Source organism: Oncorhynchus mykiss, chromosome 10, assembly GCF_013265735.2.
Source record: "Oncorhynchus mykiss isolate Arlee chromosome 10, USDA_OmykA_1.1, whole genome shotgun sequence".
NCBI classification, from domain to species: domain Eukaryota; kingdom Metazoa; phylum Chordata; class Actinopteri; order Salmoniformes; family Salmonidae; genus Oncorhynchus; species Oncorhynchus mykiss.
Window position 1 is genome coordinate 67,084,608 of NC_048574.1, and position 14,126 is coordinate 67,098,733.

At 46.0% G+C, this 14,126-nt stretch overlaps 1 protein-coding gene across 5 annotated transcripts in view; it reads left to right on the plus strand.

Annotated features, from left to right (window-relative positions):
* Positions 1-14,126, plus strand: part of LOC110533189 (lipopolysaccharide-responsive and beige-like anchor protein) — a 388,104-nt gene that overhangs the window by 226,151 nt on the left and 147,827 nt on the right. For all 5 annotated transcript variants that reach the window (XM_036933632.1, XM_036933634.1, XM_036933635.1 and 2 more), the window contains 4 exons: positions 5,582-5,699; positions 5,953-6,055; positions 13,147-13,262; positions 13,472-13,584. In XM_036933632.1, coding sequence (XP_036789527.1) covers positions 5,582-5,699; positions 5,953-6,055; positions 13,147-13,262; positions 13,472-13,584 — 450 coding nt within the window. The remainder of the gene's footprint in view (positions 1-5,581; positions 5,700-5,952; positions 6,056-13,146; positions 13,263-13,471; positions 13,585-14,126) is intronic.

Consider the following 14,126-nt stretch of genomic DNA (forward strand, 5'->3'; position numbering starts at 1 on the left):
GGTTACTTACCTACCCACCCACCTGGAACAGAGAGTAAAGGTTACTCACCCACCCACCTGGAACAGAGCGTAAAGGTTACTTACCTACCCACCCACCTGGAACAGAGAGTAAAGGTTACTCACCCACCCACCCACCCACCTGGAACAGAAAGTAAAGGTTACTCACCCACCCACCTGGAACAGAGAGTAAAGGTTACTCACCCACCCACCTGGAACAGAGAGTAAAGGTTACTTACCTACCCACCCACCTGGAACAGAGAGTAAAGGTTACTTACCTACCCACCCACCTGGAACAGAGAGTAAAGGTTACTCACCCACCCACCCACCCACCTGGAACAGAAAGTAAAGGTTACTCACCCACCCACCTGGAACAGAGAGTAAAGGTTACTCACCCACCCACTCACCCACCTGGAACAGAGAGTAAAGGTTACTCACCCACCCACCTGGAACAGAGAGTAAAGGTTACTCACCCACCCACCCACCCACCTGGAACAGAAAGTAAAGGTTACTCACCCACCCACCTGGAACAGAGAGTAAAGGTTACTCACCCACCCACCTGGAACAGAGAGTAAAGGTTACTCACCCACCCACCTGGAACAGAGAGTAAAGGTTACTTACCTACCCACCCACCTGGAACAGAGAGTAAAGGTTACTCACCCACCCACCCACCCACCTGGAACAGAAAGTAAAGGTTACTCACCCACCCACCTGGAACAGAGAGTAAAGGTTACTCACCCACCCACGCACCCACCTGGAACAGAGAGTAAAGATTACTTACCCACCCACCTGGAACAGAGAGTAAAGGTTACTCACACACCCACCTGGAACAGAGAGTAAAGGTTACTCACCCACCCACCTGGAACAGAGAGTAAAGGTTACTCACCCACCCACCTGGAACAGAGAGTAAAGGTTACTTACCTACCCACCCACCTGGAACAGAGAGTAAAGGTTACTCACCCACCCACCTGGAACAGAGCGTAAAGGTTACTTACCTACCCACCCACCTGGAACAGAGAGTAAAGGTTACTCACCCACCCACCCACCCACCTGGAACAGAAAGTAAAGGTTACTCACCCACCCACCTGGAACAGAGAGTAAAGGTTACTCACCCACCCACCTGGAACAGAGAGTAAAGGTTACTTACCTACCCACCCACCTGGAACAGAGAGTAAAGGTTACTTACCTACCCACCCACCTGGAACAGAGAGTAAAGGTTACTCACCCACCCACTCACCCACCTGGAACAGAGAGTAAAGGTTACTCACCCACCCACCTGGAACAGAGAGTAAAGGTTACTCACCCACCCACCCACCCACCTGGAACAGAAAGTAAAGGTTACTCACCCACCCACCTGGAACAGAGAGTAAAGGTTACTCACCCACCCACCTGGAACAGAGAGTAAAGGTTACTCACCCACCCACCTGGAACAGAGAGTAAAGGTTACTTACCTACCCACCCACCTGGAACAGAGAGTAAAGGTTACTTACCTACCCAACCACCTGGAACAGAGAGTAAAGGTTACTCACCCACCCACCCACCCACCCACCCACCTGGAACAGAAAGTAAAGGTTACTCACCCACCCACCTGGAACAGAGAGTAAAGGTTAATCACCACCCACCTGGAACAGAGAGTAAAGGTTACTCACCCACCACCTACCTGGAACAGAGTAAAGGTTAATCACCACCTACCTGGAACATAGTACAGGTTACTCACCACCCACCCACCTGGAACAGAGTAAAGGTTAATCACCACCCACCTGGAACAGAGAGTAAAGGTTACTCACCACCCACCCACCCACCCGGAACAGAGAGTAAAGGTTACTCACCACCCACCCACCTGGAACAGAGAGTAAAGGTTACTCACCTACCCACCTGGAACAGAGAGTAAAGGTTACTCACCACCCACCTGGAACAGAGAGTAAAGGTTACTCACCACCCACCCACCTGGAACAGAGTAAAGGTTAATCACCACCCACCCACCTGGAACAGAGTAAAGGTTACTCACCACCCACCCACCTGGAACAGAGTAAAGGTTAATCACCACCCACCCACCTGGAACAGAGAGTAAAGGTTACTCACCACCCACCCACCTGGAACAGAGTAAAGGTTAATCACCACCCACCCACCTGGAACAGAGTAAAGGTTACTCACCACCCACCCACCTGGAACAGAGTAAAGGTTAATCACCACCCACCTGGAACAGAGTAAAGGTTACTTACCACACACCATTCCATCTATCTTTTCACCTCTACATGAAATTGTCTACTGCATTTCTGACCTGATACTTGGTGGAAAGTGACATTTCAGCACTGAGAGATGACATGTAGTGTGGTTGAGGAGGCAGTGTGTGTTTATCTCGCCCTGTCTGTGTGTGTGTGTGTCTGTGGACATGTAGTGTGGTTGAGGAGGCAGTGTATCTCATTCTGTCTGTTTGTGTGTGTGTCTGTGACATGTAGTGTGGTTGAGGAGGTAGTGTATCTCATTATGTCTGTGTGTGTGTGTGTCTGTGACATGTAGTGTGGTTGAGGAGGTAGTGTATCTCATTCTGTGTGTGTGTGTGTGTGTGTGTGTGTGTGTGTGTGTGTGTGTGTGTGTGTGACATGTAGTGTGGTTGAGGAGGTAGTGTATCTCGCTCTGTCTGTGTTTGTCTGTGACATGTAGTCTGATGAGTGGTCGGTGTTGACATGTGAACCTGATTGGCCACCCTGTCTGTCTGTCCATCCTTACAGCGGATAGAGAAGTCAGACTGATCCAACTGTCTGTCTGAGGCGATTTGTCATGACCTTCAGATCAGACTGGTAAACAGACTCTGACAGACAGGACAGGGCAGGAGACACGCAGACCAGACTGTCATATCTAGTTATTTAGCGGCTGCTTTGTTATACATCGTTGAGATATATTTGTAAGTACACAGTGATGATCATACAATAACGAGAATACAGTATATTACTAAAATAAACATCCCCCGATCCTCCCCCAGTCCCACAGGCAATGTTGTTGTGTCATGCTCTGTTGAGGCTGTGGGTTGCAGAGTGGCAGTGTGTATCGCAGTCTATTAACACTGATCAAATAGGGTTAATTGTATCACAGAGAGTGGTGGCTGCTGTACACTGTCATTGCCTGCCCTGTCTGCAGTGTGGAGATCAGTGTCTGAAAGATGACGAGAAGTGATTTTCATAATTGAAAAAAATCTAACTGATGAAGACTCACCTAGATCCACTAAGACTTCATCAAAAATAGAATGATCAAACTGATGAGGAAAAAACCTAACAAAATACCCATCTTTCTCACCTAGATCCTTCTAAAACATCATCAAAAAACACAATAGTGTCTTTCACAAATAACTTTGACGCCCAATGAAAGAAAATCCCTTCATAAGTCCTTTTGGATATTCTGTACCAGAAGCCACAGCTTGAGGGGTTATTGTGACAGTGTTCCCATGGTGACGGGGCTGATGGGAGGCTGGTACGGTGTGGGGTCGTCCTGGGCCCAGCCTGTTAGGGTAGTGTAGGTGAGAGTCTGGGAGAGAGACGGACGGGCAGCCCAGTCTCTCCTCCAAACATCTCTAATCCACATTTAATTGAACTCCAGAGACTTTGAAGTGAGGCTGTGGTGCAGGCAGATCTTATTCCTCTGAGAGGAGGGCAGAGGGAGAGAGGAGGGGGTAGAAGGAGATGGAGGGAGAGAGGGAGGGAAGTATGGAGGCACCGGAGGAAAGAGAGGGAGGAGAGAGAGGGGGGGAAGGAAAAAGACAGAGCGAGAGAGAGAGACTGCCAGGATGTCCTCAGCTAAGAGCCCCAGCTGCTCCCATCCCCTACAACCTACCCTTTAATGAGCTCCTTGAAGCTAGTGCTGGAGTTAGCACACTATGCTAGTCACATATTTGAATATTTCTTACCACTCGGTGCCATACCTCAGTGACCCCTCTTCAATCCCCATGTCCCTTAACACCTAGCGTCATTAAAACATTTTAAGCTAGTCAACAAAGCAACGATAAGTGGGTTAGTGCAGAATCTAAAGATTGGATTAGCTTGAATATGAATCGCAGGAGGCCCGGACCGAGCATCTGTGGCTGTCAGGAGGGCTGACAGGCATCGAGACAAGTCACTCTGACAACCGCAGAGAGAGAGAGAGAGAGTCCATTCTCCACAGAGAGAGATTAGGCTCAGCTCATTTTAGCATTTTTGCATTCTTTAGCGTTAGCCAACAAGCTCCTGTTTAACCTTGCAAGGTGGCAGTCCCCTTGTTAGAGGAATTAGAGAAAGCAGGTTAACTGACTATTTAGCATAAACTGTGCTGTTGACCCAATAGCACTCTTCATAAAAGCGTTGTCAAACCCAACTAGCTCTCACGGTTGCAAGTCAGAATTAGATGTTAATCCATATTTATTAAATGTCAAATTTTGAAGTTGTTGCAAATGTCAAAATTCGAAGTGTTTAAGGTTAAGTTCCTAAATAACTCAGCATTTTTAAGTTTAGGGTTAAGTTTAGGCATTAACTCAGAAATCTTAAGATTAAGCATTAACTCCGAATGGTTAAGATTTGTGATAGGCTTAAAACAAAAATCTCAGAAACAACTTTCTATCGCTGGATTCGAACTTGCAACCTTTGGAGTATTTGAATCGGGCTTATCTCTCTGCCATCCCTATCCACAACGCCGCAGCATAACCCAAACCTACCTGAAGGTAACAGCGCTCACTGTTGCCCCTAGTGGCTGGTTTCCACCTCATCTCCTGACGTCCTCAGACGTGGACAGACGTCGAACACTGACTTGTATCACCGGTGACCTGGCTGGTCAAACCGGTCTTAATCTGGTGAAAAACGGAGCCTTTAAAAACCACAGCAATGGGCGGTTTGTGTTGGCGTTATAGATTTATTTGAACTACATATCACTGTTTTGTAAACACATTTTACGTTTGGCCTTGTAATTGGTACTCTTCAGGAAAGTAATACTTTTTTAGCTCTGAATATTGGTGCGTACTTTAAATGATCTTGACAATAGTATGTATCTGATTCTGACCATGTCTTTATTTATATTTTAAGCAGAGAGGATAACCACTGTCTAAATTACTGATGAGCTTTTAGTGAACTAAATGTCTGCCTCGTCCATCCCTCCCTCCTCCCTCTGAATAGGGCTCATTCTCTCGTTAAAGGAATCCCTTTTTCATGGAGACTGATCAATATAACACATTAATCCTTCTGTTCGGGACGACGCGTCATTTGGCTGTGATGAATGAACTAACACAGCCTTCTCTCCTCTCTTCTTCTTCTCTCCTCTCTCTTCTTCTTCTCTCCTCTCTCTTCTTCTTCTCTCCTCTCTCTTCTTCTTCTCTCCTCTCTCTTCTTCTCTCCTCTCTCTTCTTCTTCTCTCCTCTCTCTTCTTCTTCTCTCCTCTCTCTTCTTCTTCTCTCCTCTCTTCCTCTCCTTCTCTCTCTCCTCTCGTCTCTTCTCTCTTCCTCGCTTCTCCTTTCTTTCTGTCGCTTCTCCTCTTTTCTTATTTCTTCTTGTACTACTTTCTTGTCTCCTGTCTTTGCTCACCTCTCACCCTCATACCGTTCCTCCCTCTCTCCTCTCCTCTCCAGATCCTAACCTACACAGAGGGCCTTCATGGTAAATGGCTGTTCACAGAGATCAGGGCTGTCTTCTCCAGACGTTACTTGCTACAGAACACTGCTCTGGAGATTTTCATGGCCAACAGAAGTAAGACCCACAACCAGCATATTTTATTCTAATATTATTCAGTAGAATCACAACCCTTAAATTATGAGTTATTATGAGTTTGGATTTGAATCTGAAAGACAAATGAGTGAAATGTATCTTTGCCAGGATCTTTTTGAAAGAGTATAGATTTGATGTTGGGATTTATTTCTACATGATTTAGAATTTGAAGCTGCTCCATTATCTGTGGAAACCAAGCCATGGATTGACAGAACTTGTTTGCCTTCCTCTGTAGCTGCGGTCATGTTCAACTTCCCAGATGCAGGCACGGTCAAGAAGGTGGTCCAATGCCTCCCTCGCGTGGGGGTGGGCACCAACTTTGGCCTCCCACAGACCAGGTCAGTCTATTTTGTTCTCTCTCTCTCTCGCTCTCTCTCTCTGTCTCTCTCTGCGGTGGAGGGTTGGTATGTGTTCATCCCCACTTTCTCTCGTCAGCTGACACTAAATACTTGTGGGCTTAGAGTGTAACACCGTCACGCTTCAGCACGTTCTGAGAAAACCACCACAGAAAGAGTGGAAAACATATACAGACACACACACATATATATATATATATACACACACACTCACACAGTCCAAGGTATAGAGTGGGCACCCCCCCCAACTCTCTCCCTCTTCTTGCCTTCTTATGACTGCATGTCTGCAGCACCCTGCCATAGCCAAGTCCAGCCTGTGTACTGCACTGTCATGGCTGTAGCCAAGCCAAAGACAGAATGGAAATTGAGAAATGTCCAAGACAATTCCCAAGGAGTATCCCAGTGTTTTGCTGCATAGTTGGCGTGATAGTGATATGTACCATCCATTTTGTAACCCATGAGAGAGTGTTGAAATGTGTGTTTTTGTAAGAGTCAGATTGTGTGGATCTGTTTGTTTTTGTGTCCTGTGTGTGTGTGTGTGTGTGCACAGACATGCTTGTGGGAGGGAGAGCGAGAGTGTGTCAGTCCCATTAATCATCATGGTGTAGCTCAGCCTAGGGGCACCGTGTCTCTTTTGACCTGGAGACAACTGTACAGCCCAGTCCTGTTCTCACACCATCACTACTCCCTCAGCATTACATTATACAGCCTTTACCACAACCTGCAGTACCTCTACCACAATGTTTACCACAACCTGCAGTACCTCTACCTCAATGTTTACCACAACCTGCAGTACCTCTACCTCACATTGTTTACCACAACCTACTGTACCTCTACCTCACACTATAATGTTTACCACAACCTGCAGTACCTCTACCTCACACTATAATGTTTACCACAACCTGCAGTACCTCTACCTCACATTGTTTACCACAACCTACTGTACCTCTACCTCACACTATGTTTACCACAACCTGCAGTACCTCTACCTCACACTATAATGTTTACCACAACCTGCAGTACCTCTACCTCACACTATAATGTTTACCACAACCAGCAGTACTTCTACCTCACACTATAATGTTTACCACAACCAGCAGTACTTCTACCTCACACTATAATGTTTACCACAACCAGCAGTACTTCTACCTCACAATATAATGTTTACCACAACCAGCAGTACTTCTACCTCACACTATAATGTTTACCACAACCAGCAGTACCTCTACCTCACACTATAATGTTTACCACAACCTGCAGTACCTCTACCTCACACTAGAATGTTTACCACAACCAGCAGTACTTCTACCTCACACTATAATGTTTACCACAACCAGCAGTACCTCTACCTCACACTATAATGTTTACCACAACCAGCAGTACTTCTACCTCACAATATAATGTTTACCACAACCAGCAGTACTTCTACCTCACACTATAATGTTTACCACAACCAGCAGTACTTCTACCTCACAATATAATGTTTACCACAACCAGCAGTACTTCTACCTCACACTATAATGTTTACCACAACCAGCAGTACTTCTACCTCACAATATAATGTTTACCACAACCAGCAGTACCTCTACCTCACACTATAATGTTTACCACAACCAGCAGTACCTCTACCTCACACTATAATGTTTACCACAACCAGCAGTACCTCTACCTCACACTAGAATGTTTACCACAACCAGCAGTACCTCTACCTCACACTAGAATGTTTACCACAACCAGCAGTACCTCTACCTCACACTATAATGTTTACCACAACCAGCAGTACCTCTACCTCACACTATAATGTTTACCACAACCAGCAGTACCTCTACCTCACACTAGAATGTTTACCACAACCAGCAGTACCTCTACCTCACACTATAATGTTTACCACAACCAGCAGTACCTCTACCTCACACTAGAATGTTTACCACAACCAGCAGTACCTCTACCTCACACTAGAATGTTTACCACAACCAGCAGTACCTCTACCTCACACTATAATGTTTTCCACAACCTGCAGTACCTCTACCTCACACTATAATGTTTACCACAACCAGCAGTACCTCTACCTCACACTATAATGTTTACCACAACCAGCAGTACCTCTACCTCACACTATAATGTTTACCACAACCAGCAGTACCTCTACCTCACACTAGAATGTTTACCACAACCAGCAGTACCTCTACCTCACACTAGAATGTTTACCACAACCAGCAGTACCCCTACCTCACACTATAATGTTTACCACAACCAGCAGTACCTCTACCTCACACTATAATGTTTACCACAACCAGCAGTACCTCTACCTCACACTAGAATGTTTACCACAACCAGCAGTACCTCTACCTCACACTAGAATGTTTACCACAACCAGCAGTACCTCTACCTCACACTAGAATGTTTACCACAACCAGCAGTACCTCTACCTCACACTAGAATGTTTACCACAACCAGCAGTACCTCTACCTCACACTAGAATGTTTACCACAACCAGCAGTACCTCTACCTCACACTATAATGTTTACCACAACCTGCAGTACCTCTACCTCACACCATAATGTTTACCACAACCTGCAGTACCTCTACCTCACATTGTTTACCACAACCTACTGTACCTCTACCTCACACTATGTTTACCACAACCTGCAGTACCTCTACCTCACACTATAATGTTTACCACAACCTGCAGTACCTCTACCTCACACTATAATGTTTACCACAACCAGCAGTACTTCTACCTCACACTATAATGTTTACCACAACCAGCAGTACTTCTACCTCACACTATAATGTTTACCACAACCAGCAGTACTTCTACCTCACAATATAATGTTTACCACAACCAGCAGTACCTCTACCTCACACTATAATGTTTACCACAACCTGCAGTACCTCTACCTCACACTAGAATGTTTACCACAACCAGCAGTACTTCTACCTCACACTATAATGTTTACCACAACCAGCAGTACCTCTACCTCACACTATAATGTTTACCACAACCAGCAGTACTTCTACCTCACAATATAATGTTTACCACAACCAGCAGTACTTCTACCTCACACTATAATGTTTACCACAACCAGCAGTACTTCTACCTCACAATATAATGTTTACCACAACCAGCAGTACTTCTACCTCACACTATAATGTTTACCACAACCAGCAGTACTTCTACCTCACAATATAATGTTTACCACAACCAGCAGTACCTCTACCTCACACTATAATGTTTACCACAACCAGCAGTACCTCTACCTCACACTATAATGTTTACCACAACCAGCAGTACCTCTACCTCACACTAGAATGTTTACCACAACCAGCAGTACCTCTACCTCACACTAGAATGTTTACCACAACCAGCAGTACCTCTACCTCACACTATAATGTTTACCACAACCAGCAGTACCTCTACCTCACACTATAATGTTTACCACAACCAGCAGTACCTCTACCTCACACTAGAATGTTTACCACAACCAGCAGTACCTCTACCTCACACTATAATGTTTACCACAACCAGCAGTACCTCTACCTCACACTAGAATGTTTACCACAACCAGCAGTACCTCTACCTCACACTATAATGTTTTCCACAACCTGCAGTACCTCTACCTCACACTATAATGTTTACCACAACCAGCGGTACCTCTACCTCACACTATAATGTTTACCACAACCAGCAGTACCTCTACCTCACACTATAATGTTTACCACAACCAGCAGTACCTCTACCTCACACTAGAATGTTTACCACAACCAGCAGTACCTCTACCTCACACTAGAATGTTTACCACAACCAGCAGTACCTCTACCTCACACTATAATGTTTACCACAACCAGCAGTACCTCTACCTCACACTAGAATGTTTACCACAACCAGCAGTACCTCTACCTCACACTAGAATGTTTACCACAACCAGCAGTACCTCTACCTCACACTAGAATGTTTACCACAACCAGCAGTACCTCTACCTCACACTAGAATGTTTACCACAACCAGCAGTACCTCTACCTCACACTAGAATGTTTACCACAACCAGCAGTACCTCTACCTCACACTAGAATGTTTACCACAACCAGCAGTACCTCTACCTCACACTATAATGTTTACCACAACCTGCAGTACCTCTACCTCACACTATAATGTTTACCACAACCTGCAGTACCTCTACCTCACACTATAATGTTTACCACAACCAGCAGTACCTCTACCTCACACTATAATCTTTTCCACAACCTGCAGTACCTCTACCTCACACTATAATGTTTACCACAACCAGCAGTACCTCTACCTCACACTAGAATGTTTACCACAACCAGCAGTACCTCTACCTCACACTAGAATGTTTACCACAACCAGCAGTACCTCTACCTCACACTATAATGTTTACCACAACCAGCAGTACCTCTACCTCACACTATAATGTTTACCACAACCAGCAGTACCTCTACCTCACACTATAATGTTTACCACAACCAGCAGTACCTCTACCTCACACTAGAATGTTTACCACAACCAGCAGTACCTCTACCTCACACTAGAATGTTTACCACAACCAGCAGTACCTCTACCTCACACTATAATGTTTTCCACAACCTGCAGTACCTCTACCTCACACTATAATGTTTACCACAACATCACATCCACACCAGTGTTGCAATAATATTTCCCTAACATTCAGTGAGTTTTCTTTAGGTATATCGACTACCTAGGCTTCACCCCAACCTCTTTTCACTATACATTAATGTCTCAAAAACATTGAACCTAACATTCAGACAGCATTTTAAGTACCTATAAAGAAACAAGATTTCCCTAGCAGTTGTTCTCTGGCCAAACCTTCATATGGTTTAGCATTTGATCAAGACAAAGTAGATTGTGGACTACAGGAAAAGGAGGACCAAGCACGCCCCCGTTCTCATCGACGGGACTGTAGTGGAGAAGGTTGAGAGCTTCAAGTTCTTTGGTGTCCACAACACCAACAAACTATCATGGTCCAAGCACGCCAAGACAGTCGTGAAGAGGGCACAACAAAACCTATTCCCCCTCAGGAGACTGAAAAGATTTGACATGGGTCCTCAGATCCTCAAAAGGTTCTACAGCTGCAACATCGAGAGCATCATGAGTGGTTGCATCACTGCCTGGTATGGCCACTGCTCAGCCTCTGACCGCAAGGCACCACAGAGGGTAGTGCGTATGGCCCAGTACATCACTGGGGCCAAGCTTCCTGCCATCCAGGACCTATATACCAGGCGGTGTCAGGGGAAGGCCCTAAAAATGGTCAAAGACTCCAGCCACCCTAGTCATAGACTGTTTTCTCTGCTACTGCACGGCAAGCGGTACCAGAGCGTCAAGTCTATGTCCAAGAGGCTTCTACTTCTACCCCCAAGCCATAAGACTCCTGAACATCTAATTAAATGGCTACCCAGACTATTTTCATTGCCCCCCCCCCCCCCCCTCTCTTTTTACACTGCTGATACTCTCTGTTATCTATGCATAGTCACTTTAATAACTCTACCTACATGTACATATTATCTCAATTACCTTGACTAACCACATTGACTCTGTACCGGTACCCCCTGTATATAGCCTGTACATTGACTCTGTACCGGTACCCCCTGTATATAGCCTGTACATTGACTCTGTACCGGTACCCCCTGTATATAGCCTGCACATTGACTCTGTACCGGTACCCCTTGTATATAGCCTGCACATTGACTCTGTACCGGTACCCCCTGTATATAGCCTGCACATTGACTCTGTACCGGTACCCCCTGTATATAGCCTTGCTAATATTTTACTGCTGCTCATTAATTAATTAAAACATTATTAGGGCTATTAGGGCTTTTAAGTAAGCATTTCACTGTAAGATCTACACCTGTTGTATTCCACACATGTGACACATCCAATTTGATTTTAGCTGCCTTGTATATAATTCAGAGATGCCCTAACGTTTGTTCAGTGTTTTGAAGCTATAAACTGGGAGTTGTAAAGGGGTGATTGTGACTTTCTGCTGGCTTAATGACTATAATCTCACACTGTGACAGTGATTTATTCCATCATTTGCCTTTGTTTTAATTGGATTGGGGGTCATTTGTTTAAGTCCCATAGCATACATCATGCTTCGGGGCCTGTGCGTGTTGCGGGGGGATCAGTGTGTGTATCTGCTTGAGAAGAAGAATTAACCCTACTCATTGCATATTTGTCTTTTTCATTTAGTGTGCCTAAATATCAATACCTATTTCATATTGGAACATTTGCATTTAGAGACTTTACTAAGACCTTGGACTGAATCAGATTTATAATTAAATCTGGAAATCTTGAAACACACCAATCCTCTGGTATGATTAGGTTATGTTTTCATAATTCACAGTGGGTCTGAAATGTTGTTCTTTGAAGGTGTTGTCAATGTCTTGTTTGCCAGCACTTATGGACTGGAATACAGCCCGGTATCTAACCAGAGAGCCCGGTATCTAACCAGAGAGCCCGGTATCTAACCAGAGAGCCCGGTATCTAACCAGAGAGCCCGGTATCTAACCAGAGAGCCCGGTATCTGACAAGAGAGCCCGGTATCTGACCAGAGAGCCCGGTATCTGACCAGAGAGCCCGGTATCTGACCAGAGAGCCCGGTATCTGACCAGAGAGCCCGGTATCTGACCAGAGAGCCCGGTATCTGACCAGAGAGCCCGGTATCTAACCAGAGAGCCCGGTATCTGACCAGAGAGCCCGGTATCTGACCAGAGAGCCCGGTATCTGACCAGAGAGCCCGGTATCTAACCAGAGAGCCCGGTATCTAACCAGAGAGCCCGGTATCTGACCAGAGAGCCCGGTATCTGACCAGAGAGCCCGGTATCTGACCAGAGAGCCCGGCATCTGACCAGAGAGCCCGGCATCTCACCACACAGCCCGGCATCTCACCACACAGCCCGGCATCTCACCACACAGCCCGGCATCTCACCACACAGCCCGGCATCTCACCACACAGCCCGGCATCTCACCACACAGCCCGGCATCTCACCACACAGCCCGGGATGTAACCAGGCAGTGTGTGTTCTTCCTCCTCCAGGCGTATCTCCCAGGCCAGTCCCAAGCAGCTCTACAAGGCCTCCAACATGACCCAGCGCTGGCAGCGCAGAGAGATCTCCAACTTTGAGTACCTGATCTTCCTCAACACCATCTCTGGTAAGACCAGTGTTACCCCACTGTCACTGGACTGTCACCATAGGGAATGACAACACACCCAGCTATTATGAACATATGTGGTAAATGATATAAACTCTGTTTGGCCAACATGGTTTCATCCTCTGACTTCATTTTCTTCATAGTTTGAGACTGACTAATTTGAGACTGTTGTGACCGCCCCCCCCCCATGTCTCCCTCCCTCCCTCCAGGTCGTACGTACAATGACCTGAATCAGTACCCCGTCTTCCCCTGGGTCATCACGAACTACGACACTGCAGACCTGGACCTCACTCTGCCCAGCAACTACAGAGACCTGTCCAAGGTAACACACCCACACACACTTAGGAAGAAAGAGACGCCTCGCTGAAGACAGGCTCTCTGGGACTAGCTGAGTCAGCGCTGATATAAGGTCCTATAAGGCTATGAGGGAGTATGTAGGGGAGTTGTGGCTGGAATGATTAGCTGGCTGTTTGTTAATCACTGCCCACTCCCCTGGCCTGAGTAGTGGCTGTGTAATTGCGATTGATCATAGTTAAGTAAGACGTCTCTTTAATCACTTGGTGCTGATAGCCATCTCTGTACAACACACAGCAGAGAGGAAAGAACAGCTTCTCTCTCTCTCTCTCTTTCTCTCTCCTTCTCTCTCTCTCTCTCTCTCTCCCCCTCCTGTTCCTCTCTCTCTTTCTCTCTTTCTCTCTCTTTCTCTCTCTCTTTCTCTCTCTCTCTCTTTCTCTCTCTTTCTCTCTCTCTCTCTCTCTCTCTCTCTCTCTCTCTCTCTCTCTCTCTCTCTCTCTCTCTCTCTCTCTCTCTCTCTCTCTCTCTCTCTCTCTCTCTCTCTCTCTCTCTCTCTCTCTCTCTCTCTCT